The sequence below is a fragment of the Rattus rattus genome, chromosome 2, assembly GCF_011064425.1.
Source record: "Rattus rattus isolate New Zealand chromosome 2, Rrattus_CSIRO_v1, whole genome shotgun sequence".
Classification (NCBI taxonomy): Eukaryota; Metazoa; Chordata; class Mammalia; order Rodentia; family Muridae; genus Rattus; species Rattus rattus.
Genome location: NC_046155.1, coordinates 99,167,404 through 99,195,078, shown reverse-complemented (window position 1 = coordinate 99,195,078; position 27,675 = coordinate 99,167,404). Strand labels below are relative to the sequence as shown.

Here is a 27,675-nt window from a genome sequence, read left to right as displayed (position 1 = left end):
CACACAAAGTGACTGGTGTGGTGATACAGAATTCAAGGGTGTGTGACATATATGGGTAGTACGCCACTAGAAAAGGAGGGTGATTCCAACACACGCTACCACACTGATGATCCTGGACGACACAGTGCTAAGTGAAATGAGCCACTGAGCTGACAACCAGCACTGGGTGGTGTGAGTTCCAAGCTCACAGCAGTCAAGCTTTCAGAGATAGACGGTGGAGTGGTGGTGGCCAGGTCCCAGGGAGGCTGGGGCTGGGGAAGGGTGATGTGGGGAGTTAGTGCTCAGTGGTCCCAAATGTTCAGCTGGGAGATGATGTTGGCATTTGCACAACAGTATGAGAGCATGTGTGCTAATCTGAACACTTAAAACTGACAAAAGCAGGGCTAGGAATGTAACTCAAAAGAGTGCTTCTCTAGCATGCAAGAAACCCTGGGTTTGATTCCCAGGCCTGCATAAACCAGGTTTGCTGGTACACACCTGTAATCCCAGCACTCAGGAGGTATAGGTAAGAGGATCAAAAATACAAGGTCATCTTTGACGAATAGATCATCCAAGGGAGTTTGTGAGGACCTGTTTCAAAAACATGAAAGAAACTGGTTAAAATTCGATAAGAAATGCATTGTCTCTGGTTTTATCACTGTCCAGTGAGCTAAGAACATAGAACTAGGATTTCCTTGTAGTGTGAGCTCAGGCAATGTGACTCTGGGTTTGGGGTGTCCAGCAGAGGCCTGAAGGGTGGGTAGGATTTTAGCAGAAAGCCTGTTGAGGGGAACAGGCAGAGGGCACAACAGAAGCAAAGACCAGGACAATGGGGAAGCCACTGACACCACCAGAAATGGCTGGTGTTATTGCCAAGGAGAAAGTTAAGGAGCTGGGCAAGATCTAGGGTCTCTTCTGGGCACAAGAAAACCTGGGAGGGATCCCCAAGATGTCAGACAAGAAGAGTAATCATGCCAGGACCCATGGCCATCCCCTGGTGAGAGCTAGAGGTAGTACAGTCAGACAGACAGAATTTCAGTCGCTTGTCCCCTTCACTTCTCTAAGCCTTGGTTTCGCTGGCAAAATGAGGCTGTTCACGTGTTTTCCCAAAGTGAGGATGGAAAGATGGTGGTGTTGCCTCTCATACCTGTCAGCAGAGAAGAGGAGCCACGGAACTGGGAGCAGGCAGGCCTGGGAGCAGAGTCCTCCGGGCTCCATGAGGCAAGCAGGACTGGAGTTGAAGGCACTAAATTGAGATTACTGGGTGGGAGGGGAGAGGTAGAGGTGAGCAGGAGAGTGTCACCTGACCCAAAGGCTGGGGGTACCCGCCCAGGAGTGTGGACGGAAGACTGGGGTTCTGGAGCCTGGCTCTAGTGCCCAACATTGCTGCACTTCTTCGTCAGCTGTGTAACCTGGATCACAGACCCAGTTGTCCCTCACCTGCTCAGGCAGTGGTCGAGTGAGGATCATGATAGCACCTGTCCCAAGTGCATATCTTAAGAGACATGGGTGTACATCTCACATACTCTGTGTGTGTGTGTGTGTGTGTGTGTGTGTGTGTGTGTGTGTTGGGGTGTGTGTGATGTGCATTGGGGTGTGTGTGTGTGTTGGGGTGTGTAGTGTGTGTGTGTGTGTGTGTGTGTGTGTGTGTGTGTTGTGTGTGTGTGGTGTGTGTGTGTGTTGGTGTGTGTGAGTGTTGGTGTGTGTGTGTTGAGGTATGTGTGTGTGTTGGGGGTGTGTGTATGCTACGTTTGTGTATGTGTGTTGGTGTGTATATATGTATATGTTGCTCTGTGTGTGACTGCTCAGATGGAGTCATATACCAAGGTCAGCAGCCAGAAGGAGGTGGGATTTGAACCCAGACCATAACTCTATATATACCCTTTTCCTGGGTTTCACTTCCATCCTTGAGTCCTATTTTGAATCCTGGTATTTTCAGCTAAGACACTGCTTTTTCCTAAGGAACCTTTCCCTCCTTGGCCCCCTACACCCTCTACTCTCCTGCTTCCAGAGTTCTCAACTCTGGCGGACTGTGGAATAGCTTGTGTATTTCTTCCATGGGTACCCCTTGTTCAGTTTCTGGCTCTCTGGTGTGGGGCTTTGTGGCTCCTGCTATGTGCCTGCTCCTCTGCCGAGTGACCCAGAGGTGCATGGCGTCACTTCTGCTCTGAGAGGAACCTCAGATCCTACTGGTCAAAGTTCTGGCTAGTACTGGCCGGAGAGCCCTATATAAGGAGGCCAGCTGCTAGCTGCTCGAGCCACCCTAAGCCTTTTCAGACTCTTCAGCCAGCCAAGAGTATTCTGTTTAGCTTTGACTTTTTCAAACTTGTTTTACAAAACAAGCCAGATTTTTTTAAAATGTTTAATATAAATGTTATTTTATAAATGTAACATCACATATGTCTTTCAAGAAACCCCATTTTTGCTTGCAGTTGCATCATAGGCCAGTAGAGGGCGATCTCACCATGCAAATGCCAGTGAGGGGCGTGCTGTTCGAGCTTAGGGAACACCACTAAATATGTACATTTGTAGTGAAAAACAGAAATTTTAGTCAGAGTTGCCCAGGAGATACACAAACTTTTAAACTAGTCTTTAGTAGAGGCCTCTAGTAATTTCAGGGTTAGCTTCCAGTGTCCTGCTTACAAGTGCTTTAACGTAGAACCCAAGAAGGCTTCATAGTAGGTAGCATATCATAATCTGGCATTAGCTTTTTCCCTAGAAGACAACTAAGAATAACTATGCCTTAGATTTGGTGAAATGTGGTTTCGTTTTTTGTGTGCTTCATTTGACTAGATGTAAGCTCTGTTGGGGTTTTTTTCCATTGGCTGCTTTTTTGATAGGTCTCACTATATAGCCCAGACTGGTTTTGAACTTACGGTGATCCTCCTGCCTCAGTCTCCTGAGTACTGAGATTACAGGTGTATATCATTGTGTTTCTCCTTTGGGTCTTTCTCATTCAGTCTGTCTTCTAGCTCTTAAAACAGTGCCTGGTAAACTCCGTAAATACTTATGAGTTACCGAGGTGGGGCTGTCTCCTGGAGCGCATCCCACTCTCCCCATCTTCTTGCTTTCCTCCCTCCAAGGTCTTTTCATGAGTCCATCACACTATCCCTGAGCGTGTAATAGGTAGCATTTCGGGGCAGAGTCTTCCTCCCACGGCTGAGCTCCTGGTCTAACCAGGGAGGCACAGCGGCAAGTCACTGAACTGCAGGCCTGGATGACCTGTGGAGGTGAGGTGAGGGTACCGCTGGAGGAAGATGGACTGACCCTGTGCGTCCTCCAGGGCTACATGCAGCCCCTGAAGCAGCCAGAGAACTCCTTGCTGTGCGACCCGTCTCTGGTGGACGAGATCTTTGACCAGATCCCGGAACTCCTGGAGCACCATGAGCAGTTCCTGGAGCAGGTGCGGCACTGCGTGCAGACGTGGCACGCCCAGCAGAAGGTGGGATCCCTGCTCGTGCAGTCGGTGAGTGTCGGGACTGCAGCCGTAGACCTTGACTGGGACCTGGATGGGGTGGCTGGCACTGCTGCTGACCCGGACCTCACGCTCATGTGGGCGTGACATTGATGCTCACCGTGTTCTGGCTCTTTTTTTAATGACCATAGTTCATGCCCTCTGGCGGTTTTTGCATGCTGGGCCTTACAGTATACATACTAGGGCCCTGGCCTTCCATGTCGTCTGCCACATACTCCTCGTCCTAGGAGCCTCATTGTCAGTGAGCTTCTCAAGGTCCTGCAGTGGTGGCTCTGAATTCCAAAAGAGCCACAGAAACAAAGTTTAAAACAAAACAAACCAAGAAAACAAAAACCAACAAACAAACCAAACAAAGCTGGGTGATGGTGGTGCATGTCTTTAATCCCAGCACTCAGGAGGTAGGGGCGGTGGATCTCCGTGAGTTCGAGGCCAGCCTGGTCTACAGAGGAGTTCTAAGATAGCCAGGGCTACAGAGAGAAACTTTGTCTCAAAAAACAAAATCAAACAAACAAACAAAACATTTCATTTTACTAAACTCCTGCTAACATAATGTGCTGCTGCTTCTTAAAATGGCATTTATTTATATAAGTTCAATTGTATTTGAAAAACTTTTATGTTACATTTTTGAATTCCCAAGAATTCTTGATGATAACTGATAAATCATAGCCGAACTCAAAGTGCTAACTTAGAGCCACATAGTCATACAAGCAGAACTGTAGAGAATCCTTCCAGAAAATTCTATGAGCCAACGAAGAAATGGTCTTCATAACAAGTTTAAAGCCAGTCAGGCATGCACAGTGAAACCTGTCTTTAAAGAAGGAAAGTCCCGTCTACTCTGGGACGTGGGCTTGTTTAAATGTGCTCATTACGAGGTAGAGTGGGGCCTTAACCTACCCAGGTCTTAGTTTGTCCTTGCTGCTTAGGAACGGATGCCACCAGGTAGGCTTAAGTGCTGTTGTCTGTGCATCATGTCCCTTAAGCTCAACCCCTGTCTGGACTTGGATGCTGTCTGTGGGCTGACAGGAAGCTCAACCCAAAACAGGCCCTCCCAAGGGAGTTGTTCTCCCTCATCTACTCAGGCTCAGCCCTGTTGTGTCGAGACAATCAGGGACTCCAAGATCTGTATCTTAGCCTGTCCTTGGTGCCACTGAGACAGGAACCAAATTGTCCTCTCTTGAAGCAAAGTCCCCTGATCTAGCACCCACCACCAGCCAACCGGCAGGATTAGCCACCAGCGTGTACCCTGTTCTGAGCCAGGTTTCATTCTCCAGGAGAAAGCCCCTAAGTCAGGCAGCAAGCATTCCATCAAAGCGGGCTGCAGCCCAGTGCCAAGGGTGGATGCATTGGGCTGGGAGGGGTGTTCCTCACGGAGGAACGAACTGCACAGGCAGAGTCAGCAGCTAGAATGGGTCTATTCACTCCCACTGCCAGCAAGGTCTGAGGTCTGTCTTTCTGGTTTAATGGGATTGGAGACCCGGTGATAGATTGTCCGAAAGTGAAAACAAAAAGCAGGTCTGGGCTCAGCACACATCTAGGCACACGCATATGTGCTTGTGCACAAACACAAAAGATACACCATACACACACACGCACACACACACACACACACACGCACACACACACACACACACACACCTCTGCTTATTCAGTCACATGTCATACATACAACACATACACATTTCGAGAAAGACAGAAAAGACCAAACCTGACCATTTCAAGTTAAAGAGATGGGAGCTAGGACAGGGTGGAGTGGGTGAGGGACACCTGAGCCTGCCTAACCTGCCTCCCCACCCACAGTTCTCCAAAGACGTCTTGGTGAACATCTACTCAGCCTATATTGATAACTTCCTCAATGCAAAGGATGCCGTGCGTGTAGCTAAGGAGGCCAGGCCAGCCTTTCTCAAGTTCTTGGAGGTACGTGGACTGCGGTAGGGGTGAAGTCAACCTCATGTCAGGCTAGCTCTGGGCATCCCGGGAGCTCTTGACCAGAGCACTGTGGTGCCAGCAAGTGGGTCAGCTTCTACCCTTGGGCTCACCTGGAGGGGCTTGGCTAGGAGCGTGTTTCCTCATGACATGTCATTCCTCACATGGAGACTCCCTCCATGACACCTTGGGTTTCAGCAAAGCATGCGTGAGAACAAGGAAAAGCAGGCACTGTCCGACCTCATGATCAAGCCCGTGCAGAGAATCCCACGCTATGAGCTTCTGGTGAAGGTAGGCATGGGGCTGGCTGGTCGGGGAGACATGGAGGGGAGCTTGTCAGACTCCTGGCAGGAAAGAAAGCCCTCCTTGATGCCTGTGCCCTAGCCTCTCATGCTCCAGCAGTCATTTCAGTGCCTCCAGGGCAGCTAAGCGGGTCCCCCTTCCCACCCCAGGACCTTCTGAAGCACACACCCGAAGACCATCCAGACCACCCACTGCTGCTGGATGCTCAGCGGAACATCAAGCAGGTGGCCGAACGCATCAACAAGGGGGTGCGGAGCGCCGAGGAGGCAGAGCGGCATGCCCGTGTGCTGCAGGAGATCGAAGCCCACATCGAGGGCATGGAGGATGTATGTGCCCCACCCCGCCATGCCCCGTCTCGCCCTGTCTGTGTCCGCGTCTGTCACCTGGATTGTGGCCATCCACGTCCAGGTCTGTGGTCTGCTTGATTCTGTGACCACAATGCCCCGCCCTTTGGTGTCTTCCTCCTCCTCTGTCTGACCTTGTGACCCAGACCAGGCAGCCCAGTGATGCAAGAGAGGACAGGATGTTGCTCTGGCTAACCTTGTTCATAGAGTGGGCCAGCCGATCACTATAGGGTTAATGGGTTAATATCTAGTTCTTAGGACCCCTTGTTTCTCCTACCCAACAGCTCCAGGCCCCACTGCGGCGGTTCCTGAGACAGGAGATGGTTATTGAAGTGGTAAGGGGTCTCCCATTGGCTGCTCCCCCTGTGTACCTTCAGCCCACCCAAGTTCACTCTCTGGCGCCTGCTGCCCTCAGGTTCCTGCTCCCCAACCACCACTGCAATGGGAGTCCCGCATGAATCCTGACTCCACATAAATGGGGAGAGCCCTTACCCCTCCCTGGGACTTGCTGTCCCTCTGGGCACTAGGGTCATTATAGGTAGGTCTCTAGACTGTGCACACTCAGCCTGAATGCCACTTTGGACCCTACAGAAGGCGATTGGAGGCAAGAAGGACCGATCCCTTTTCCTGTTCACAGACCTCATTGTCTGTACCACCTTGAAACGGAAGTCGGGCTCCCTGAGGCGCAGCTCCATGAGCCTGTGAGTGGCCAGGGTGGGGCTGGGTGGTGCAGGCAGGAGAGCCATTGATCTATTGCGGGCTCTACTCCCTGCCCCAGCCAGAGCACCCCATTGGCTACCCACAGGTACACAGCAGCCAGTGTCATTGATACAGCCAGCAAATACAAGATGCTGTGGAAGCTGCCACTGGAAGACACAGACATCATCAAGGGTGAGGCTGACTTGAGTCTGTCAGAGAGGGGTTCTGGTGTTGGGTTTCCTCTGAGTCTGGCTGCCTGTCTATCATTTTGTCTGCTTTTATGACTCATTTCTCATCCCATATGAGGGGCTGGTTTTGAAGAACCGGCTTAGTCTCCGTGCAGCCAGACCCACGTCTTAGTGCCGTAGCAAGTTCTCCAAGAGTCTGTTGTTGTGTGGCTGTAAACCAGGCCCAGGCCCTCCTCCGAGGCCTGTTTTTCTCTGAAAGCCACCTGTTGGCCTTGTTTTTGAGGGCGTGGGTCTGGAGGCTCTGCATTTGCCAGGCCCTTCCACGTCCAGCCAAAGGCTGTGCAGTAAGGGAAGTGTGTCTGTCCACGCTTGACCTTGTCTTATGTGTCTGCGGCTTTCCTCTGTCCTCTCCAGGGGCATCTCAAGCCACCAATCGGGAGACCATCCAGAAGGCCATCAGCCGCCTGGATGAGGACCTGGCGACCCTGAGCCAAATGAACAAGCTCTCCGAGAGCCTTGGCTTCCCCCACCAGGTCTGCGCCCTGAGCTGAGGCAGTGCTGGCCGGGGCTCCCCTGACCTTGTCTGAGGGAGAGACAGTCTTGGCTTTTGCCTGAGGGAGCAGTTGGTCCTGTCACTTATCTGAAGGGGGAAATTATAGTCTTGCTCCCACTTAAGGGAAGTAACATGTCCGGGTCTGAGGGAGGAGAGAGGCCCAGCCCTGTCTGTGGCAGAAGGAGGCTGCCTTCTACTGTCTGAGGGGAGACACAGGTCCCCTCAGTGCAGGTGCCCTGAGGCCTGGGCTCTTTTCCCACAGAGTCTTGATGATGCACTGAAGGATCTCTCAGCTGCCATGCACCGGGACCTGTCAGAAAAGCAGGCACTGTGCTACTCCCTTGCCTTCCCACCCACCAAGCTGGAGCTGTGTGCCACCCGGCCCGAGGGCACTGACTCCTACATCTTCGAGTTTCCCCACCCCGATGCCCGCCTAGGCTTTGAGCAGGCCTTTGATGAGGCCAAGAGGAAGCTGGGTGAGCCAGGGTGCATGCTGGTCTTCTCTCATGGTCCCTGGGCAGTCCTGACTGTAGAAGCCAGAACTCTGAACTGGCCTCCTGTCCTCCGCAGCTGATAGGGAAGGTGGACTGAATCCGCCACAGAGAAACAGCAGGCTGGGCATTAGCTCTGGCTCCCAGCTTCTCCCTGGCAGGGAAGGCACTTCTGGACGGTGTCGTTTTAGGACAGGGACCCCAGCATAGGCCTGAACAACCAAACCACCTTCCTCTTCCTCAGTATAGACTCAGCTGAGTCCTGGAAAGTTATTAAGTCTATAGCGTAGAGATCCAGGGCTACTCACTGTACAGAAAGGAAAACCGAGGCTAAACACAAACGGAGTAATCCATGACCTCTCGTTCTAGCAGGGCTGGTACCAGGCCCTCCCTGTGGAGACTGGAATGGGGTGGGAACAGAGCCAGAGTAAGGTGGGTGCTAAGCAGGGTGTGTCTCCTTTTGCCCTGTCTCCTCTACCACAGCATCCAGTAAAAGCTGTCTGGACCCCGAGTTCCTGAAGGCCATCCCCATCATGAAAACTCGCAGTGGCATGCAGGTGTGCGTGTGGGCAGGGTAAAGTGTCTATTCGAACCCATATGGGTGTGAGTTTTCGTTTTGTGTACCATCTCACATACGTATTTTAACATTGTGATTGCTCCCCGTGTCTGAGTATATAGGGTGCACATAGCATGTGTAATGTGTCATGTGTAACGTGTATGACGTGTGTATGAGCAAAGGCTGTAGGTTAGAAGTCTAGTTCATACATTTGTGTGAGTCTTCGCACCTAACCAATAGTACCAGAATCACCTATTAATTACATACATACATTCACAGTCCTGTTCGGAGTACATGTATGTATACATACAGGTTTGGGTGGCTTTTGTATCAGGCATTGTGCTTTTGACATGTATCGTAGTGTAGAGATATATGCAAACTCGTGGCCCCTCTGTTCTGCTGGGGTCGCCACTGACACAGTTCTAACATTCATCTTTGCCTGTCTTTTGGGGTTTCCCACAGTTTTCCTGTGCTGCCCCCACCTTCAGCAGCTGTCCAGAGCCTGCGCCAGAAGTGTGGGTGTGCAACAGCGATGGCTATGTAGGTCAGGTGTGCCTGCTAAGCTTGAGGGCCGAACCAGACGTGGAGGCCTGCATCGCTGTTTGCTCCGCCCGAATTCTCTGTATCGGAGCAGTGCCCGGCCTGCAACCACGCTGCCCACGGTAAGGCCCTGGTGGCAAGCCTAAGATGCCGGTAGCCTTTGGCCCAGTACACACTGAATGTTGACCCGGTGGTGGTGGGCGGGGCCGGGAGGTGGGCTGTCCGTGGGCGGAGAATAGGGTGGTATCTCGGGCGCCCCCTAGTGGCATCCCTTTCCTTTTCCCTTTGTCTCCAGAGAGCAGCCAGAGCCCTTGAGGAATCCCCCAGAGACCGCACTGGAGTCCACTGGGCCAGAGCTAGATGTCGAGGCCACAGCTGAGGAGGAAGCAGCGACACTGACTGAGCCGGGGCCTCAGCCTTGCCTGCACATTTCCATCTCAGGGTCTGGCCTGGAGATGGAGCCAGGCCCTGCCAAGGGTGACCCCCAGCCCGAGTTGGTACCCTTTGACAGCGACTCTGACGACGAATCTTCACCCAGCCCATCCGGGACACTACAGAGCCAAGCCAGCCAATCTACCATTTCCTCCAGCTTTGGCAGTGAGTGTGGGTGGGAATTGAGAGGACAGTGAGTGGGGAGGCAACAACAGAGGCAAAGGCTGGAGTTGGGTCACTAGGTGTTAGCTTCCTCCAAGTGGGGGATGGGACTATGAAGACTCAGAGGGCAGTGAGACAGACACGGGTCTTGGAAACGTTGGAGTTAAGGAAGATGGGTATTGACTGGGTAGAGTGGCCAGTCCCTCCATCTAGATGTGGCTGACTTAAGATAGCCAGGCAAGGAGTAGGGACCTGTAGTGTGTGCTGAGAGTGAGCAGGGGAAAGGCCTGGTAGATACAGGGACCGGGGGTAGGAGGGATGTGACCAGGAGGGACACACTGAGGCCTAGAAAGATGTTGGATCTCTGCCTGGTGGAGGGGGATAGGGATAGAGGTCTTTGTCCCTTCAGATGAAGAGACCCCAAGCTCCAAGGAGGCCACTGCAGAGACAACCAGCTCTGAGGAAGAGCAAGAGCCTGGCTTCCTGTCACTCTCCGGCTCCTTTGGGCCAGGTGGTCCCTGTGGTGCCAGCCCAATGGACGGAAGAGCCCTTCGCCGCTCCAGCCGTGGCTCCTTCACCAGGGGCAGCCTTGAGGACCTGTTGAACGTGGACCCTGAGGCCTACCAGAGTTCCGTGTGGCTGGGCACCGAGGATGGCTGGTAGGGGCAGAGGAGTCCTAAAGCAAGGGTGAGGCTGTGGGGGTTGGGTCTAGTGTTGGGGAATCCTGCCAGCTGAGGTACCAGAGGGCCTGAAACCCAAGAGAACTTGTGCCTGTGTCCGTACCTGGTGGAGGGGAGGTGGGGGCGGAGAAGGTGGAGCCAGGTGAAGGGTGACACCTGGGGCTGATAGATTTGACCACTTGTCACAAACGCTCCCTAACCCACAGTGTCCACGTCTACCAGTCCTCTGATAGCATCCGAGATCGCAGGAACAGCATGAAGCTCCAGCACGCTGCCTCCGTGACCTGCATCCTGTAAGGCCCCGGCTTGCCCTTCCCACCCAGAGTCTTCTTGGCCAGCACATAGGCTGCCTCTGTTCGTCTGCCCCAGCTTTGCTGCCCACCTCCCCTTTTCTGGGGAAGATGCAGAACAGAGGCCTGGACCAAGGCCAACTGTGCATCTTCCCAGCTGTTAGCATGGGTGTGTCCATGTAGCTTCTCCGCCTCAGGTTCCCCCAGCTTTGAGAGTGGAGAACAAAAATAAAAAGGGTGATCTCTTCTGAGCCAGAGCCATTGTGCCCATGATTTCCTTGGCCCCGGGATGCCCGTTTCAGCCTCTGGAAGTATCTCACTATTTCCTTTTTCTCAGGTATCTGAATAACCAGGTGTTTGTGTCTTTGGCCAATGGAGAACTTGTAGTCTACCAAAGGGAAGCAGGTAGGTGCCCCCCACACACCTTCCCTTATCCCTTCATAGTAACTGAGCTCTCAGTAAGGTAAATGGAAACTTTTGAGCCACAGGCCTAGGCATAGGAGGTTTTGGGCAATTCCTAGGCCCCCCATATCTTCTCTTATAAATGGAACCATCCACATCTCTTCAGAGAAGACAGATTTAAATTTGGGTCTGCACTAAATTTTTGTTTTATGTTTTCTTTAACCCATTCCTTCTCCAGGGCGTTTCTGGGATCCCCAGAACTTCAAATCGTTGACCCTGGGTTCTCAGGGGAGCCCCATTACCAAGATGGTGGCTGTGGGTGGACGACTGTGGTGTGGCTGCCAGAACCGAGTCCTTGTCCTGAGCCCTGACACTTTGCAACTGGAGGTAGCAGGGGTGGGGGACAGTACTGGTGACTTGGGATGAGCTGGGGTCACAGGAGAGGGGAGGGACAGAGAAGTATCCATCCTAGGTGTTAGGACCTTGCGCTGAGCCCTGTCTCTTACCAGGCCAGTCTCTACCTGTCCCGCTTCTCATTTCTACTCCAGCTAGTGAGGAAGACAGCAAGTGCCCATAAATGTTAGAATTCCTCAGTTATGTTCCTTCTGTATCCTCTGTGCAATATTGGGGTCCTTGTGGGACAGAGGGTCCTTCTTGATGTCAGCATCCTGTAAGCCTCTGGTGTTTAGTCTGCTCCATTTACATGCAAACCATAAGCTTCTAGCCTGGACAGAACCTAGGGGCAGAACCTGGGCAGATTTCCTTGGGTTTCCTTGACTGAGTTGAAGGTTAAAACCTGGGATCAGGCCCTGGCTCTGTGACTAGTCCAGTATGTGACCATGAGCCTTCTTAGAGTATGACTTTTCCTCCTAGGTGGGCACTTCCCCATCTATCCAGGGTGAGACTAATGACTGGTCTTAACACCCACACAAGCTTTAGTCATTCAAGTGTCATAGGGAAAGGGCACCCCTTTTTACTTCAGAGGACTAAGTGGGCAAGCTTTGATATTGATCAACCAGACACAGGACCAAAACTGCCTCGACTCTCAATCCGGGCAGGTATCTAGAGGAGTCTGTGGGATGGGCCAGGATGAGGCTCAGGCAGGAGGACCCTGGGCAGCTTTGCCAAGACTGCCTGCTCTCTGTCCTCCTCCCCTACAGCACACGTTCTACGTGGGGCAGGATTCCAGCCGAAGTGTGGCCTGCATGGTTGACTCCAGCCTGGGTGTATGGGTGACCTTGAAAGGCAGTGCCCATGTTTGTCTGTATCATCCAGACACCTTTGAGCAGCTGGCAGAGGTAGATGTCACCCCTCCTGTGCACAGGATGCTGGCAGGTACCGATCTTCCACTCCCATCCTAGGGGAGGCCTTGACAGGGTCAGCCTACAGGCCCAAAGATGCTATTCTTCCTCCCCTTGCCTACCAGGCTCAGACGCCATCATCCGGCAACACAAGGCAGCCTGCCTGAGGATCACAGCACTGCTGGTGTGTGAGGAGCTGCTGTGGGTGGGCACCAGTGCTGGGGTTGTGCTGACGATACCCACCTCTCCGAGCACTGTCAACTGCCCACGAGCACCTCTCAGCCCGGCTGGCCTGTGCCAGGGGCACACTGGCCATGTCCGCTTCCTGGCTGCAGTCCAGCTGCCTGATGGCTTCAACCTTCTCTGTTCAACGCCACCCCCTCCCCCAGACACAGGTAGGTCTGCACAATCCGCTCGCACCCAGGGGCTCTGCCAGGGGAGGTTTTAGGAGGGTGGAGGAGCAGAGAGCTAGAAGTGAAGCCCGTTACAGGAAACAGGCTGCAGAGCCCTCAGATGAAACTGTGTGGGCGCTCTGTGTGTATGCACGTGCTGAGTGAGTGTGTGTGTGTGTGTGTGTGTGTGTGTGTGCGCGCGCGCGCACGTGCTGAGTGTGTGTGTGTGTGCACGTGCTGAATGAGTGTGTGTGTGTGTGTGTGTGTGTGTGCGCGCGCGCACGCGCATGCACATGTATATGTATGAGGTTGTTGTCCGGGGAAGTGTCGTAGGAGTCAGGAACTGAGCTATAAGCTAATCAGGGACAGATATTCATGGAAAATATATTCTGCTGTGTGTGTTTCTTAAATGTATCAGGAAGTAAAGCAGAGTTAGAAATGAGGTATAGGGTAGGAAATGGACTCAGGAAGTGATGTCCAGAACAGGAAATGGAGCACCAGAAAAGAGGATAGAGAATGGCACATGTATATGTATGAATGACAGGAAGTAGGATTAGAAAGTGAAACAATAGGAAAATGAGGTACTTTTCAGAGGTTACAGTGCTTTTATAGGACAAGAAACCTTGTCCCCAAGAGGAAGTGACAGTAGAGCCTACCGCAGCCCCGTGTGGATCTAGAGAAGAGCTGAGCCACGTTAACTGGAAAAGGGCAACTATGCACTACATAGCAACAGCTCATGTTCTGAGCGCCGCGTGTGTGTCACAGAGCGCCTACAGAAACCTAGATGGTGTACCCACAGGGCTGGCTGTGTGACATATGTAAATGCCATAGCCTATTGCTCTCAGGGCCGTGATGAGTAAAGCACAAGATGAAATGAAGGGCAAGAGAAAGTGGTGCCATACAGAGCTGCAGTAAACACAGGGTACGCAGGCTGTGCCAGCCGCCCTGCTTGGTGTTTACCGTAAGGTTTGGTTTGGTTTGGTTTTCGAGACAGAGTTCCTCTGTGTAGACTTGGCTGTCTTGGATCCACTTGTCTCTGCACCTTTCCCCTCTTCCTCCTCTTCCTCTTCCTCCTGCTCCCCTCCTCCTCCCCTCCAACTTCTCCTCCACCTTCTTTTTCTTGTCCTCCTCCTCCTCTTCCTTCTTTTATAGAAATAGTCAGGTTCTTTGACTGAACCTGGAGCTCACCCACTAGGCCAGGCTGAGTGCCAAGCCCCAGTCCTCCCGTCTCTGCCTCCCAGTACTGGAATTACAGACACATGCCCACTGCACTCAGGACTTACATGGGTGCTGGGGACATGAACTCAAGTCCTCATGCTTGCCGTGCAAACACTTTACAGACTAAACTGTCTCCAGTCACCCCACCCGCAGCCTGTGCTTTCTAATCAGGAATGACATGAATTTCCTGCCACTTTCCATCAGCAGCACATAGAAGGTTGTAACTACACAATGAAATTTTGGCCAATGGGACTGAAAAATTCTTATCACTGAGGAGGTTGTAGCCATCCTGCTGGCAAGGAGTCCTACCACTCACGTGTCTGGGGGTATAAACAGGCCTACTGTGCAGCCAGCCACATGAAAGCGTAGCACATTCACTTACGTGCAGAGCGCATGTCACGTGTGCAGTGCATGTTACTGGTTTATCTTCTTATCTTTTCTGGGCTTTTGTTTGGGAATTGTACAGCAGTGTGCAGCTCCTACACCATGACTGTGCTGGGCTTTTACAGCCGTTCCGAAGCACACACACCTACTACTTACATTAGGAACTTTTACTAGCCAAGTGGTGTGGACACATGCCTTTGCTCCCAACACTCAGGAGGCGTCTCTCAAATTCGAGGCCAGCCTGGTCTACAGAGTGAGTTTAGGACAGTCAAGGCTACACAGAGAGAGCCCTGTCTCAAAAAAAAAAAAAAAAAAAAAGCCAAATTTGGTTCCCAGCACACAAATCAGATGGCTCTCCAGTACGCACACGCACACACACATGCACACATACACACACATACACATATACACACACATATGTGCACACACACACCACACACATGCACATGCACACACACACACATTCACGCACATGCACATATATACACACACATACACACACAAATAAAAATAAAATAAACCTTTAAAAAGTCTTCAAAAAGTAGAGTCATGCAGCAGGCAGTGGTGACGCACACCTTTAGTCCCAGCACTCAGGAGGCAGAAGCTGGAGGATCTTTGTGAGTTCAAGGCCAGCCTGGTCTACAGAGCAAGTTCTAGGACAGCCTGGCCTACATAGAAAAACCCTGTCTTAATCCCCACCCCCACTCCCCCATACAAACACCAAAAACAACCAGTAGAAAACTGAGGGTTGTGGCTCAAAGCTTTAGTCCCAGCACTCAGGGGACCAGGGCAGGTGGAACTCTGAACGCTTCAGGCTAGCCTGGTCTAAGGAGCAAGCTTCAGGCCAGCCTGGTCTAAGGGGCAAGCCTCAGGCCAGCCAGGACTATATAGGGAAATCCTGTTTCAAAACAAACAAAACCAGATTGACCCAGGAAGACATTCATCTCATGTAGACTCTGGCCTCCACACACTTGCATGCACACTGTGTGATACACACTCACATGAACATGTGTGTGCACCTCACACAGAGGAAGAGCACAGGTGCACACACACACATAGGCATAAGAAGTGTGACTGCCAAGTAAGTAGACTTTTCTTTCAGTATGGAAATTCTGGGTTAACAGGAAGTGGGAATCCCCCACAGGAAGTGTGTGTCTTATTATCTTCTGAGATGTAGACATTCAGGACATGAAGCTACGAGTTGCTTCAGGTTAACCAATCCCTCTCCTTGGTCCCCAGGCCCTGAGAAGCTGCCATCCCTGGATCACCGGGACTCCCCTCGGCGCCGAGGCCCTGCCTCAGCCAGGCCTAAAATGCTGGTCATCAGTGGTGGTGATGGTTCTGAGGACTTCCGGCTCAGCAGCGGGGGTGGCGGCAGCAGTGAGACCGTGGGCCGAGATGACAGCACCAACCACCTGCTCCTGTGGAGGGTGTGAGCCTGCCCTCTGTGGCCCAGAACTCACCTGTCCACCTGCCCTCAGCCTGCCTGTCTCTTCCCAGGCCACGTGCAGACCTTGAGCAGAGTGTCCACGCGGGGCATACCGTGCGGACTCTGTCTCATCTTTGTGGAAGCATTCCTGGTAGAACAGCACCAGCTAGGCCGAGGCCTCTCTTACCCACTGACTACCCTAGCGCTCCCACTAGGAGCAGGGTGGGGATGTGGGGGCTGCCCAGGACCTCTGACCCTGAAGCTTCTACCAAAGACACAGCTGGGCCTGGACCCCACAGGGCTGGGGAGGCCGTGTGCAATATATGAAGAGCGCTCTGGGGCAGTGGGAAGGAAGGCTAAGGGGCGGCACTGCACCCTTCCCTGTGTACAGTATTTATGTTACTTTTCAGATGAATACTTTCCAAAGCACTTATTTATGCAGTGACCTAGGGCAGGACATGATGTGAGGAGGAGAAGACAGAAGGATAAAAGTCTGTTCCTGCCTGAGAGGCCACCGTGGAGCCCTAACCAGGCTGTCCTGGAAGGACCAATGCCCATCTGTTACACACACACACACACACACACACACACACACACACACACACACACACCCCACTCAACACATTCACACTCACTCTGCATGTTCAGGGCACTAAGACACTGTCCCTTAACATAAACTCCAGCCCTCGCTGATGGGGCTGCCCATCCTAGTCCAGAAGGGAAGTTTGCTCAGTTACTCTCACTGGGGAGCTTCCCGGGGCTTAGCATTTCCAAGGTGATGCCTGAGGTTCCTTAATGTGGGAGCATCGGTAGGTCTGGGACAGGGCTTTCTCAGGTAAGAGAAAAGGGCCTTCAGTCCTCGCAGCTGGCTCAAGCCCCAGCTCCTGCCTCCCCATGTCTCATGCACTGGCACGATGGTCACCTTGTGGGTGGGCCTACGAGTCCCCTTTCTCTGACCACTGAATTGAGTCCCTCTCTAAACATCCACCCTGCCAAGGGCAGCCCCTTCAGGAAGGACACCCCACCCCTACCTGCCGAGTTGAGGGGCTAGGCATAGCCTTTTCAACTGGGAAGGCTAGCCCTCACCGCCAGGCTGCAGGGAGCCAGCCACCCTGACCCTCAGCCCTTTGCTTCAGCTACAACTCCAAAGGTCTGGTTTCAGATAGGGTTTATTTGTTCTGTTTGATTTTGTTTTTCTTTGGGGCGGGTGGGTCATTGTGGTCTTAGATGATGTTTCTCTTGCTACCAAACAGCCATGTATTAACTCTCCTCGGATGGTGAAATTTAAAGAGTCAATAAATAGAAACACCAAATGATGGCTCCCCCCGGCCCTGGCCATCATGGCTTTCTGCCAGCTGTCTCCCCAAGGACGAGGGCTTCCTGACTCTGACTCACTTGGACCAAAGGGAGGCGATAAAGAAGTCCTGGGGTGAAGGGGTTGACACTGACTTGGGCAGGTCGTTGCCCCTGTCTGGGCTTCAGTCTCCTCACTAGAAGAACTAGGAATCTTGACCATTAGAACTCCTTACGAATCCTGTGCACATCAATAGTGCGTCAGCCTAGAGCTTCCAAGTCAGCCTAGGTTTGGGCTTGGAAGTCTGAAGCAGACATGGTACTGAAATGGAGCCAGGGGAGTAGAGTTCCTGTCTAAGGCTCCCGTGGAGTAGAACTACCGCCCACGTCTGGCTGATTCGGGTCCAAAGAGCTGTGTCACTAAACTAGACTGCAAAGAATTGAAATGCCCAGCCACATGAGGCACTCTCTAGGGACAAAGAGCTCCTCACAGCACGGTGTCCCCATGGGACTCAAAGTGGCCCTCACAACAAAGGGCAGGTTAGGCCTCTCTGCTCAGTTCAACCCAGATGACTGCCTTAAGAATTCAGTTTCTTTGACTGGAACAGTAATCGTTTAGTGATTAAGAGCACTGACTGCTCTTCGAGAGGACCCAGGTTCAATTCCCAGCACCTACACAGGAGCTCACAGCCATCTCTAACTCCAGTCCCAAGGGATCAAATGCCCTCTTCTGGCCTCCAGGGGTACTGTATGTATATGGCCACAGTCCTCCAGGCAGGCAAAATACCCATACACACAAAATATCAAATTTTCAATAAAAAACTGTTTCTGTGCTGAACGGATAGTTCAGTTAACAGATGGTATGCTTGGCATGTGGGAAAACTGAAGCAGGGTGTTCTTGTTCAAAGCCAGCTTAGAGCAGGTATGTGCCTATAATCCTAGCGCTTGGGAGTCACTAACCAGTGCATCTCTGAATTCGAGGCCAGCCTGGTCTACCTAGCATGTTCTAGGTAAGCCAGTACTGCATGGTGAGACACCCTTCCCCATTCCAAAACAAAATGATCTACATGGCAAGACATACACACAAAAAGGAGAAAAAGGGAGAAAGAAAGTGTAGGTGCGAGCTTTATAACTCACACGCGTCCCTCAGGGATCTGCTGGCTCTTCACAGGACGTGTGTAGGACATCTTGGAGCGTTTTCATGAGATGGTTGCACTTGTGTAGAATTCAGGATGAAATGGAAGGAACACGGGCTTTGCATGGAACAGCTTCTGTTTGGAATCTTGACTGATACCAGCCATCTGACCAGCCTGAGTCGTTTCCTTCTCAATAATGGAGTCTGATAACCTCTTCTACCCTACAGGGTGGTTGACTAGTGTATATAGTTCTTGGGATGCAAAGAGGTCCATTCTGGCCCTAAAATCAGAAGGGTGCGTGCGTGCCCGCAACTGGAGACCTGAGCTAGCCAACAGCCCAGTGATCAATTGAGGGGTTGACAGCCCACCTCAGGCTCCTCCCTGCTACTAGTCCAGTTATTTGCATTTCTGTCAGTGGCTGTCTCCCTCAGTGCTTCAGCCATTTCTGCTACTCCAGGACAGAGGCCAAAGCAGACTTCATTTTCAGGACTAGACACACAGGGCTGGGTCTGCACCCACCTCCCCCAATAAGTGCCTCACTGGGAATAGGGCTGGCACATTGCACTGCCTCTGAGAAGACCGCCTGCCAGGGCATGGGCTGGCTTGGGGACAGGTGCCCTTCTGAGTCAGGTGCTCAGCTCGTGCCAGTTTGCTGTGAGTAGGGCAATCTTGAGGAAACAGGCCTCAGGCTCATCCCAAAGGGAGGCTCCTGGAAAAATTGCAACCTGGGCTGTTCATTATAGTTCTCCAGGGGTGCAGGCTCACTGAAGGCCAATTAAGTTAAAACCTTAGCTAGGACCAGGTACCAGTATTCTTATAGGAAGCCACTGGTATATAACAGGTGTCTGAGAAAGTGCACAAACCAGTGTACAGCTCGGTGGATGTATATAAAGGCCAAGAGGCGTCCATCACCCCAACAGTTTTCCTTATGCTCGTAGTCACCCGGGCTGGAGACACCATGGGGTGTGGTTCCCCAGGCAGCATAGAGAACAGCCTTAAAGGGCATGATTGTGGGTGAGAGGAAGCTGGACCAGGGTCTCTGTGAAGCAGGAACATGCAAGGAAGGGCGTAATGTGCAGGCGGGGGTAGCATGCAAGGAGGGGTGCGAGAGCCCATGAACGAGGGAAGGCTGGAGGGCAGGATGAACACGCTGAGGGCAGGGCTCTGCTTCATCCCTAAGCCCACTTACTGTAACACATCATACAATAAGTGCTCGAGAAATGTCGGGTTCCTGTTTAATGAAATAAACGTTGGAGAATCCAGTTGAGACACGGCTGTGTGTCTTTTTTGCTTTTTTAGGACAGTATCTAGCTGAGGATGACCTTGAACTTCTGACCCTCCTGCCCTGAATGCTGGGATTAGATGTGAGTGCTACCACGACTGGTTTTATTTAATGCTGGAATCAAACCCAGGGCTATGCTCACGCTAGGCAAGCTAGGCCAGCACGCTACCTCTGAGCTACATCTCTGCGCTGTAGGTCTTACGTACCAGGGGACAGTAAACTCATTCCTTCTGCTGCTTGCTGAAAGCCATGGCTGGATTCGTCTGATCCTCAAAGTGGTCTAGGTGTTGTCACGGTTTCCTTTTCTGATGAGGAAACAGGTACAGAGGCTCAGTGTCTTCTTCCTCAAGGTCATTCACTTATCAGAACTGGATTCATCCCCTCAGGCCTTGAGACCTATGGGAGAGAAGGGGGTGGCCACACAAGGTGTCTGGAAGAGAGAGTGGCCAGAGCCACAGGTAGGGCTCACATTCAAACTGGAGAAGGAACTCCTGCCGGGCCCAGAGGAGGGCGGGAGTCAGAGCCGCTTCTACAGATCCCCTTGGGCTAGAGACAAAGATCAGGATTTAGCCTGACTGCCTCACAAGGAAGATGAAGCCTAGGGACCAGGACTTAGTAGTGATCACAGAGAAAGGCAGGATTGACACCAGACTCTAGGCTTGAACATTTCTCATGGTTAGAAAAGTCAGGGAATGTCTCTTAGGATGGGAAGAGGCAAAAGGCTCACACTTGGGGCGAGCCTCTGCACACTGGTCTAGGGAGCATGGCAGGAGAGCAGAAAGAAGTCTGGCTAAGGCCCTGTCCTGGTATTGAGCTGAGCCTGGGGAGGGGAGTGGAGGGGATACCCAAGGATTAGACAGCAAGCTCCAGCTCTCGCCTCTGCTCACTGGTTACCTGGAGGCACGTTCTTGATTCTGTGCACCCCACTGACCTCTGAGAGCCCTTCACCTCTTTTGCATGCTTGCCAAACACCAACTTTCTGTCTCTCTGTCCTTAGCCACAAGATGGTTGCAGGAAGTGGCAAGGGGAAGTGCTATTTTGGGCCCAATAATGGCCAGTGAGGAGCCTTGATGGGCACAGGCAAGCAGACAGGCATCCAAGGGGTGGCCAGGGGGCGTGCAGGTCAGACCTGCAGAGGGGGCCAGGGGGCGGGTTTGGAGAGGAATGCGGGCAGAACCCCAGATGTTGTGTTTTGGGAAGGTGTCCAGAACAAGTGCTGAGGCGGAGAACGTGTGTGTGTGTGTGTGTGTGTGTGTGTGTGTGTGTGTGTGTGTGTGTGTGTGTGTGGGGGGGGGGGCAGACTAGGGCTCCGAATTCCAGAGTCTCACTTGAAGCTGATGCCCCTGCAGATGCTACAGTCAGGGAATAAAGTCACTTGCTTAAGGCACCCGGACTGGCACTGAGACAGCTAGGACTTGACCTTTACTCATGTGACACCAAAGCATGTATTCCTCAATTTCCCTATTCCTCTCCTCTGGGCCACTTAACCTCGAACACTTCAGCAAAGCTGCCTCCCTCCTAGGCATGGCCCAGCTCCTCAAGACCCTTGATCTGTCCATGTAACTGGGTTGCAAGTCTGACCTAGGTAGACCTAACCCCACCAGCCACACGGCCTATATAGTTAGTTCATGGCTCAAGGTTCCTCTCAGACCCCCAGGGGGCAAAGAAGCCCTCACCTTTTCCTTCCTGAGCACAGTCAGAATAGGGCCCAAGAGCAGAGAAGACATAACTGAGAGTGTTGGGCCTCCAAGGGAGTTGGTAAGGGAGTGGGCAAGGACATAGTCCCCGCCACTGGGTTCCAGACCTAGCCTAGGGTCTAGACTTTAATCAAGTGAGTCCTCAGGCACAGAAAGCCCCAGCTTAGCACCTGCCCAGCACTGGATCCTGGTCTTATTTAGCCCCAGTTCTCCATGGCCTGAGCCCTCCTCATTGATCTAGGGCACAACAGGATCTAAGGCATGCCAGGTAAGGCAGGACAGGGCCTACTGGGGTTTTCTAGACCAAAGCATTGAAACTTAAGCTTGGAGGCTGGAGGGATGGTTTAGTAGTTAAGAGCATTGGCTGCTCTTCCAGAGGTCCTGAGTTCAATTCCAGCACCCGGATAGTGGATCCCAACTGTATATAACTGTCTGTAGTTCCACGGGATCCTATTACCTCTTCTGTTGTGAGACATACCCACAGGAAAAACACCCATACGCATAAAACACATAAATAAATCAATTAAAAGAGGAACTTAAGCTTGCGACTTTAGTGGTGGCCTCTGGTATCCACAACTTCTGTATTTTCCAATTCAACTACGGATGGAAATTTTATTATTATTGTTTTGGGGTTTTTTTGAGACAGGGTCTTTCTATGTAGTCCTGGCTGTCCTGGAACTTATTATATAGACCAGGCTGAGTTTGAACTCACAGAGATTCTCCTGCCTCTGCCTCTTGAGTGCAGCAATGAAAGGCGTGAGTCACCACACCTAGTAGATGGAAAGTAAACTTTACAATAGTCACATCTGTCCTAAGCAGGTCCAAACTTTGCCCCTGTAATTATTTCCCAAATAATATAGCAACTGTTTACACAGTGTTTGTGTTGTGCTGTGTATTACAAGTAATCTAGAAAGAATTTAAAGTGGTGGTGGGATTGGACAGTGAACATACAAATATTCTATGCATTTTATACAGGGACTTGATATTTTGCAGTTTTGCTGCTAGCCCAGGTCTGGAACTGAAAACGCAGTTTGGATTTCAGTGTAGTCAGCAGGGGGCGCCTGCCGTCACCTGTTCAAAGATTCTCAAAAAAACATATATCATGGTAGCTCTGGAAGTGTGACCCAAGGTTTCTACCTCAAAAGGCCTGGCATGGACTTGGAGTTCCTACCCCTTCCTCTGCTTGTGGGTCACTATGAAAACTCATTCCAACTTGCTGAGGTCCTCAAGTCCTGTGGTACCTACGATGAAGTTCAGGAGCACCAGCCTTCCTCAGTTGCAATGTGAGAGGCTTTTTACACAAGAGAGTCTCTGAGGCACTCAGGACTGAGTGCCAAGATTCGGTGAGGTCACCTGAGATGCCAGGATCTTAGAGAACCTATGATTTTGAGTCTGTTCTGAAGCTGAGTGACTCTCCAAGCAGCATCAAAAGCCAGCTCCAAATGTGTGGCTGTCACCCTTCCTTCTCTGTCTCAGACTCCTGGGGAGGGTTCCTGTTGGGAAAGACTTGGGAGTCACCATCAGCTAGACAAAGAGACAGCAAGTCCGACCAGCAGTAAATAATAATTAGGCTCCTTCTGAACCAAGAGTGCAGGCATGGGACATGTGTACTGGTGGGAATCTGTGCTGTGAAGGTGACTTCCACAGAGATTGAGGGTGACCTTCAGAGTTTGGGTGCCCCAGTTTTCAGAGGTGGATACTGACCAAAGCTTCCCAGAGAGCTGTTAGTAGAGATGGGCCTGGGCCGTCTTGGCAAAGTCAGACTAGTCAGTGCAAAACCTACATCCCTATTAGACTATTAAGTGGGACTGGCAATGCCATTATTTGGCATTTGAAAATTGGGATGTAGAGTATCCTTAGCCAATAAAACATTTCAAAAAGGGCTGAGAGATGGCTCGGTTGGTAAACTGCTTGTGACCTGAGTTCAGGCCCTTAAATTAGGTTTGTAAGTAAACAAACAAAATGAAGGCTGGAGACACGGCTCAGGGGTTAAGAACACTGACTGTTCTTCCAGAGGACTCTGGTTCAATTCCCGACAGACATGGAGGCTAACAGTCATGTACAACTTCAGATCCCTCCTCTGGCCTCCTTGGGCACTCAGATTTCAAGTGGTGCCCAGACATACATGCACACAAAGTGCTGTACACATAAAACATAATAAAAAATTAAAATACAATCGGGGAAAATGGGCATAGTGGAGCACACCTTTAACTACAGCATGCAGGAGGCAGAGGCAGAGGCAGAGGCAGAGGCAGAGGCAGGTGGGGCTCTGTGAGTCTGAGGCCAACTCGAGCTACATACATAGCTATGGCTGAATAAAGGGACCATGTCTCAAAAAGAAAGAAGAAAAAAATCAGAAGTAGAGAACATTCAGGCAACTCTGAGCACTTCACTGTTCCCCAGTGGGTGTCCTTCAGGGACTATGATGTGGGGCTCTGGAATAGACCCGGTCCCCAGATTTGGGGGGACACAATTGACCTCGAATGTATTGAGGTCTTTTTATTTCCAGGACAGGATATCATTTTTTTATCCTTGCATTGCAATTCCCTATGTAGACCAGGCTGGCACAGAACTCATGGAGATCTGGTTGTCTCTACTCCAGAGTTCTGGGGTTACAGGCACATGTCACAGGGCCTGCTGGGCTCATGATTTTGACACAAGTAACCTGGAACTTTTTCTGCCCTGTCCCCAAAACCGGGACTCAGCCCGGAGAAATGGAAACTCTTCCCCCCCTCCCCTTCTCTCAGGTGTCCAGTTCTCCTCCTGGAATTTCCCAGACTCTGGGGACCTGACCTTTCCTTTCCTCTCCGTGGCTCAGATTCTATGACTTAATGTGTTTACAATCCCACCCAGCCCATCTGTTCCCAACAGACTTATTTACCTTCCTCAACCTCTTTCATGAACTGTGATTATCCTGATTCCAGCCAAGCCTCTGTCTCCAACTCTGGGTTTCTCTGTACTGTCCGAGTTTCTTCTCAGCTCTGTTCTCCTGTCCACCTTGGATCCCTTGAACGATACTGGGGGGGGGGGAGAGGAAGAGGAGGCTGTGGGAGTCGAGCTGCCACTTCTAATACCGACACACCATACTACACATGGGTACAATTTACAGAGGCAGGAATGCAACAGTTAATGCCCTGGCTTCTACAGCGATGTCTCAGTGCCGGGCACTCTTTGTTGTTACCTTCGTGTTTACTTGCTCATGAAATAAGGTCTCCACACATAGTACCGGCTGGCTTGGAACACAGAAGCTTCCTGCCTCAGCCTCCTAACTCCTGGCCTCTGGGCCTCTTACTTCTCCTGGCCTCCACTGGGCACTGTGATGGCTGGCATCGGTGATAGAAGAGTGGGACAGCTGGTGTTAGGGGATAAGAGTGTCCCCTGTCCTACCTACTGGGGTGAGGGACCAGCTACCCTGGAGGAGGGGGTATTTAGGTCAGGTTCCAAAGGAATTCACCAGGTGAGCATTCCTTATAGACTCTCTTATTAACTAGGTGGAGGATTCTAGAAACCAGCTTGGGTCTCATCCAAGACACTGAGGTTGTTCTCATCCGCAACCAATTCGAAAGAAAATTCCCAGGAAGTGGCAGCGGTGGCCCTAGTAACGCAGGCAAAGGTGACAGGATCTGAGCAGTATTCACATCTCAAGCACCTTTTCGCTGCATCACACAAGCCCAGATTTCTTGGTTTGGAGCACACACACCCACCCCTCCCTGCCGCGCCCCAAGGGACGCATAAAAAGAGCATCCTAGTCGTAGCCCCTGCAGTTCCCAGGAGGCTCGAGAGGTGGCGATGCGGAGCAGCGTGGCCTGGCGGGAGAATCGTGAGCCCTTGGCCAGCTGAGGGGCGCGGGGTTAGGGGCCGCAAGTCGGAGCTCTGACGTCGGGGGAGGGGCCAGAAGCCGTGACGCGAGGGGCGGGGCCGCGCAGCTTCCCGGCTAGGCTAGCGATTCATTCAAAAGGCGCGCAGGGTGCGCGGCCGACCCGGAGCGCTCGCCTAGCGGGGCCCGGGCGCCGGGTCGGACGCGGAGCGAAGCTGGTACTGCCGGCCAGGTAAGGAGGGCGCGCGCGGCCCGCAGCCCCGCTCCGCTGCTCTGAGGAAGTTCTCCCGCGCCGTGGATGCGTCAGCCCCACTCTCCTGCCCCGTTCTGTCCCATCCCGGCGCTGTCTACGCGGCCCGGAGCCCCCCGGCTGCGCGTCCTCTCGGCACCGCGCGCGGCGCAGTCTGTCAGAAGGTGCGCGAGAGGAAGCAGCGGAACTTGGCGTGCTAGGGGTCGGTGGAGCCCGGGAAACTTGGACTGACACCAAGGCCGGCTGCGGGACGGGACGGCGGCGCCTCGGTGCGGCTGCAGCGCGGGGCGGCCGGGAAGGGGGGGTGTTCTGAACGGTGTCAGCCCGTGACTGTGGGTGACACGGCGCATGAGGCGGCCTGGGCCGGGCGAACGTGTGGCTGGGACACTGGGCGGTGACGCCGAGCCTAGCGGGCGACACAGAGGGGCTCTGTGTGTGTGAGACTGGCAGAGTGTGTGTGATTGTGTGTGTGAAAGACCCCAGGTCACTGGGGTTACTGTATATGGCCTGCAGTATGACCCGGGTTAATTGTGAGTATAAGATAGAAGAGAGGAACCCTAAATAACTTAAGGAAGCCCTGATTCATGGGGTCACAGGGTGCATGTGGGACCAAGGAGGGAGGGAGGGGGAGAGTGAGAGAGTGAGACAGACTGACCGACAGACAGACTGAGACTGTCTGTCTGCCTGCTTAGGACAAAGTAAGGCGACAAGGAGGAACCTGACACCTTCCAGCAATTGAGGGGGCAAAGAAGATCAGGAATCTAGGGAGTTAAGATTCTCTCTCTCTCTCTCTCTCTCTCTCTCTCTCTCTCTCTCTCTCTCTCTCTCTCTCTCCTCTCCCTTCTCTCTCCTCCCTCCCCAAGTCTCAAGACACCCTTAGGAGTTCAGTTTAGTAAATTGTTTGCACCCAGACATGACCTAGCAGAGGAAACCAAAGCTGGATGGGTCAGCACCTCTGGCACAGAGAAGACCTGAGGTGGTCTCAGTCTCCACCCACACTCACACACACACACACACACACACACACACACACACACACACACACACACACACACTCATACACACACACACACTCACACACACACACACACACACACACACACACATACACACACACACCCATACACACACACACACACACACACACACACACACACACACCACACACACACACACACACACACACACACACACTCCCCAGTCTAGCAAGGCCTGAGCCTCAGTCTCCCAGTCTGCAGAGAGGTGTGAATAGCCTGTGAATCATCACTTTGGGATCCTCTATTGTTTTTGGGTCAGTCTTCTCCAGTCTCCTCTCCCCTTCAGACAGAGAGACTGCAGTGGCGGTGGGCCTGTGACACAATGGAGTGGTCCGAGGCACCCATGTGCTGGTGAACAGTTGGAAATAGTCTTGCCCACAGCTGGTCAAGAAGATGTCAGGTTCCCACTCAAAAGCCACCTGGTCCTTTACATACTGACACCTCAATCCAAAGACTTTTCTCTTTTCTTCAGCCCCCTGGTTGGAGAGAGAGGGAATATTTGTTCTCCAGCAATGAATGGTCTGGAGTTCTTGCTTGATCTCTGGAAAAGACCATTCTGAGGCTCCTGCTCCCACAAGAGGGTCAGTGCAACTCATGTAGAGTGGGTAGCATGTGGGCTCCCTAGCTGCAGAGGTGGCAGTAGCAATGGGGTCCCACATCTGATGTAAGTGGTATGTGGAGCTCTGCTTTCTGTGTCCCTCTGGAAATGGGTTTGCAACTTGGAGGGGGCAGTGACAGGCTCTAAACACTTCCAATGTGCTGTTTTATTGAATCCTTACAGTGGGTCTAAGATATGGTGACTGTTACAGAGAGAATAACTGAGGCCCAGGGAACCACAGTGGTTTGTCCAAGGTCACACAGAGTCAGGACAGTGCTAGGACTGGAATTCAAGCCTTCTGACTCTGTGAGGTGCTTGGAGAATCACCACTTCCCTGGTCATTGCTCATGGCATATCTGCGCGCCCATCCATCAGACTGCAGCTGGCAGGCCTGGCACAGGTGCCCCATTATGAGTTTATAGTGAGATTCGCATGCACACATGGCTGGCAGATTGCAAGTGGGCGTTTTTTAGTCTTCTCCTTCCTTCTCCCCCTCTGAGCCAGAGATCACCAGAAAGACCTATCTCCTGCCTTTTAGAGCCCGCAGCTGGCCTTGAAAACATGTAACCTGGCTCTCAGGTATCTGGACTTAGCAGCACAGCCGAGGGGTGGCAGGGATAGTGACCTTCGTCATACTTAGGATGTCCCCACCCCCTATCTCATTTGCTGTGGTGGGGTGCAAATGGAGTGACCTTGTGCTCGTACCCTACCCAGTCTGGGTCTCTGTCACCCCATTCTCCCCAGACCCCTTTTCTAATTCTGACCATTGCTGATGCTTGTCCTAGAGCTGGAGCTGGGGATCAGGGTGTCCCTCAGTTCTCCCT

General features: G+C 52.2%; 1 protein-coding gene across 1 annotated transcript in view; it reads left to right on the top strand.

Moving 5' to 3' along the window:
• Arhgef17 (Rho guanine nucleotide exchange factor 17) overlaps window positions 1-19,437 on the top strand; it is a 55,086-nt gene extending 35,649 nt beyond the window's left edge. Inside the window, exons 3-21 of the mRNA XM_032893063.1 lie at window positions 3,263-3,445; window positions 5,252-5,368; window positions 5,576-5,668; window positions 5,830-6,006; window positions 6,309-6,359; window positions 6,616-6,725; window positions 6,830-6,915; window positions 7,326-7,444; window positions 7,727-7,940; window positions 8,439-8,512; window positions 8,974-9,173; window positions 9,347-9,648; window positions 10,055-10,304; window positions 10,532-10,618; window positions 10,953-11,020; window positions 11,256-11,404; window positions 12,178-12,352; window positions 12,444-12,713; window positions 15,552-19,437. Coding sequence (XP_032748954.1) covers window positions 3,263-3,445; window positions 5,252-5,368; window positions 5,576-5,668; window positions 5,830-6,006; window positions 6,309-6,359; window positions 6,616-6,725; window positions 6,830-6,915; window positions 7,326-7,444; window positions 7,727-7,940; window positions 8,439-8,512; window positions 8,974-9,173; window positions 9,347-9,648; window positions 10,055-10,304; window positions 10,532-10,618; window positions 10,953-11,020; window positions 11,256-11,404; window positions 12,178-12,352; window positions 12,444-12,713; window positions 15,552-15,748 — 2,922 coding nt within the window. The 3' untranslated portion in view covers window positions 15,749-19,437. The remainder of the gene's footprint in view (window positions 1-3,262; window positions 3,446-5,251; window positions 5,369-5,575; window positions 5,669-5,829; window positions 6,007-6,308; window positions 6,360-6,615; window positions 6,726-6,829; window positions 6,916-7,325; window positions 7,445-7,726; window positions 7,941-8,438; window positions 8,513-8,973; window positions 9,174-9,346; window positions 9,649-10,054; window positions 10,305-10,531; window positions 10,619-10,952; window positions 11,021-11,255; window positions 11,405-12,177; window positions 12,353-12,443; window positions 12,714-15,551) is intronic.
• Window positions 19,438-27,675: the final 8,238 nt, after the last annotated feature.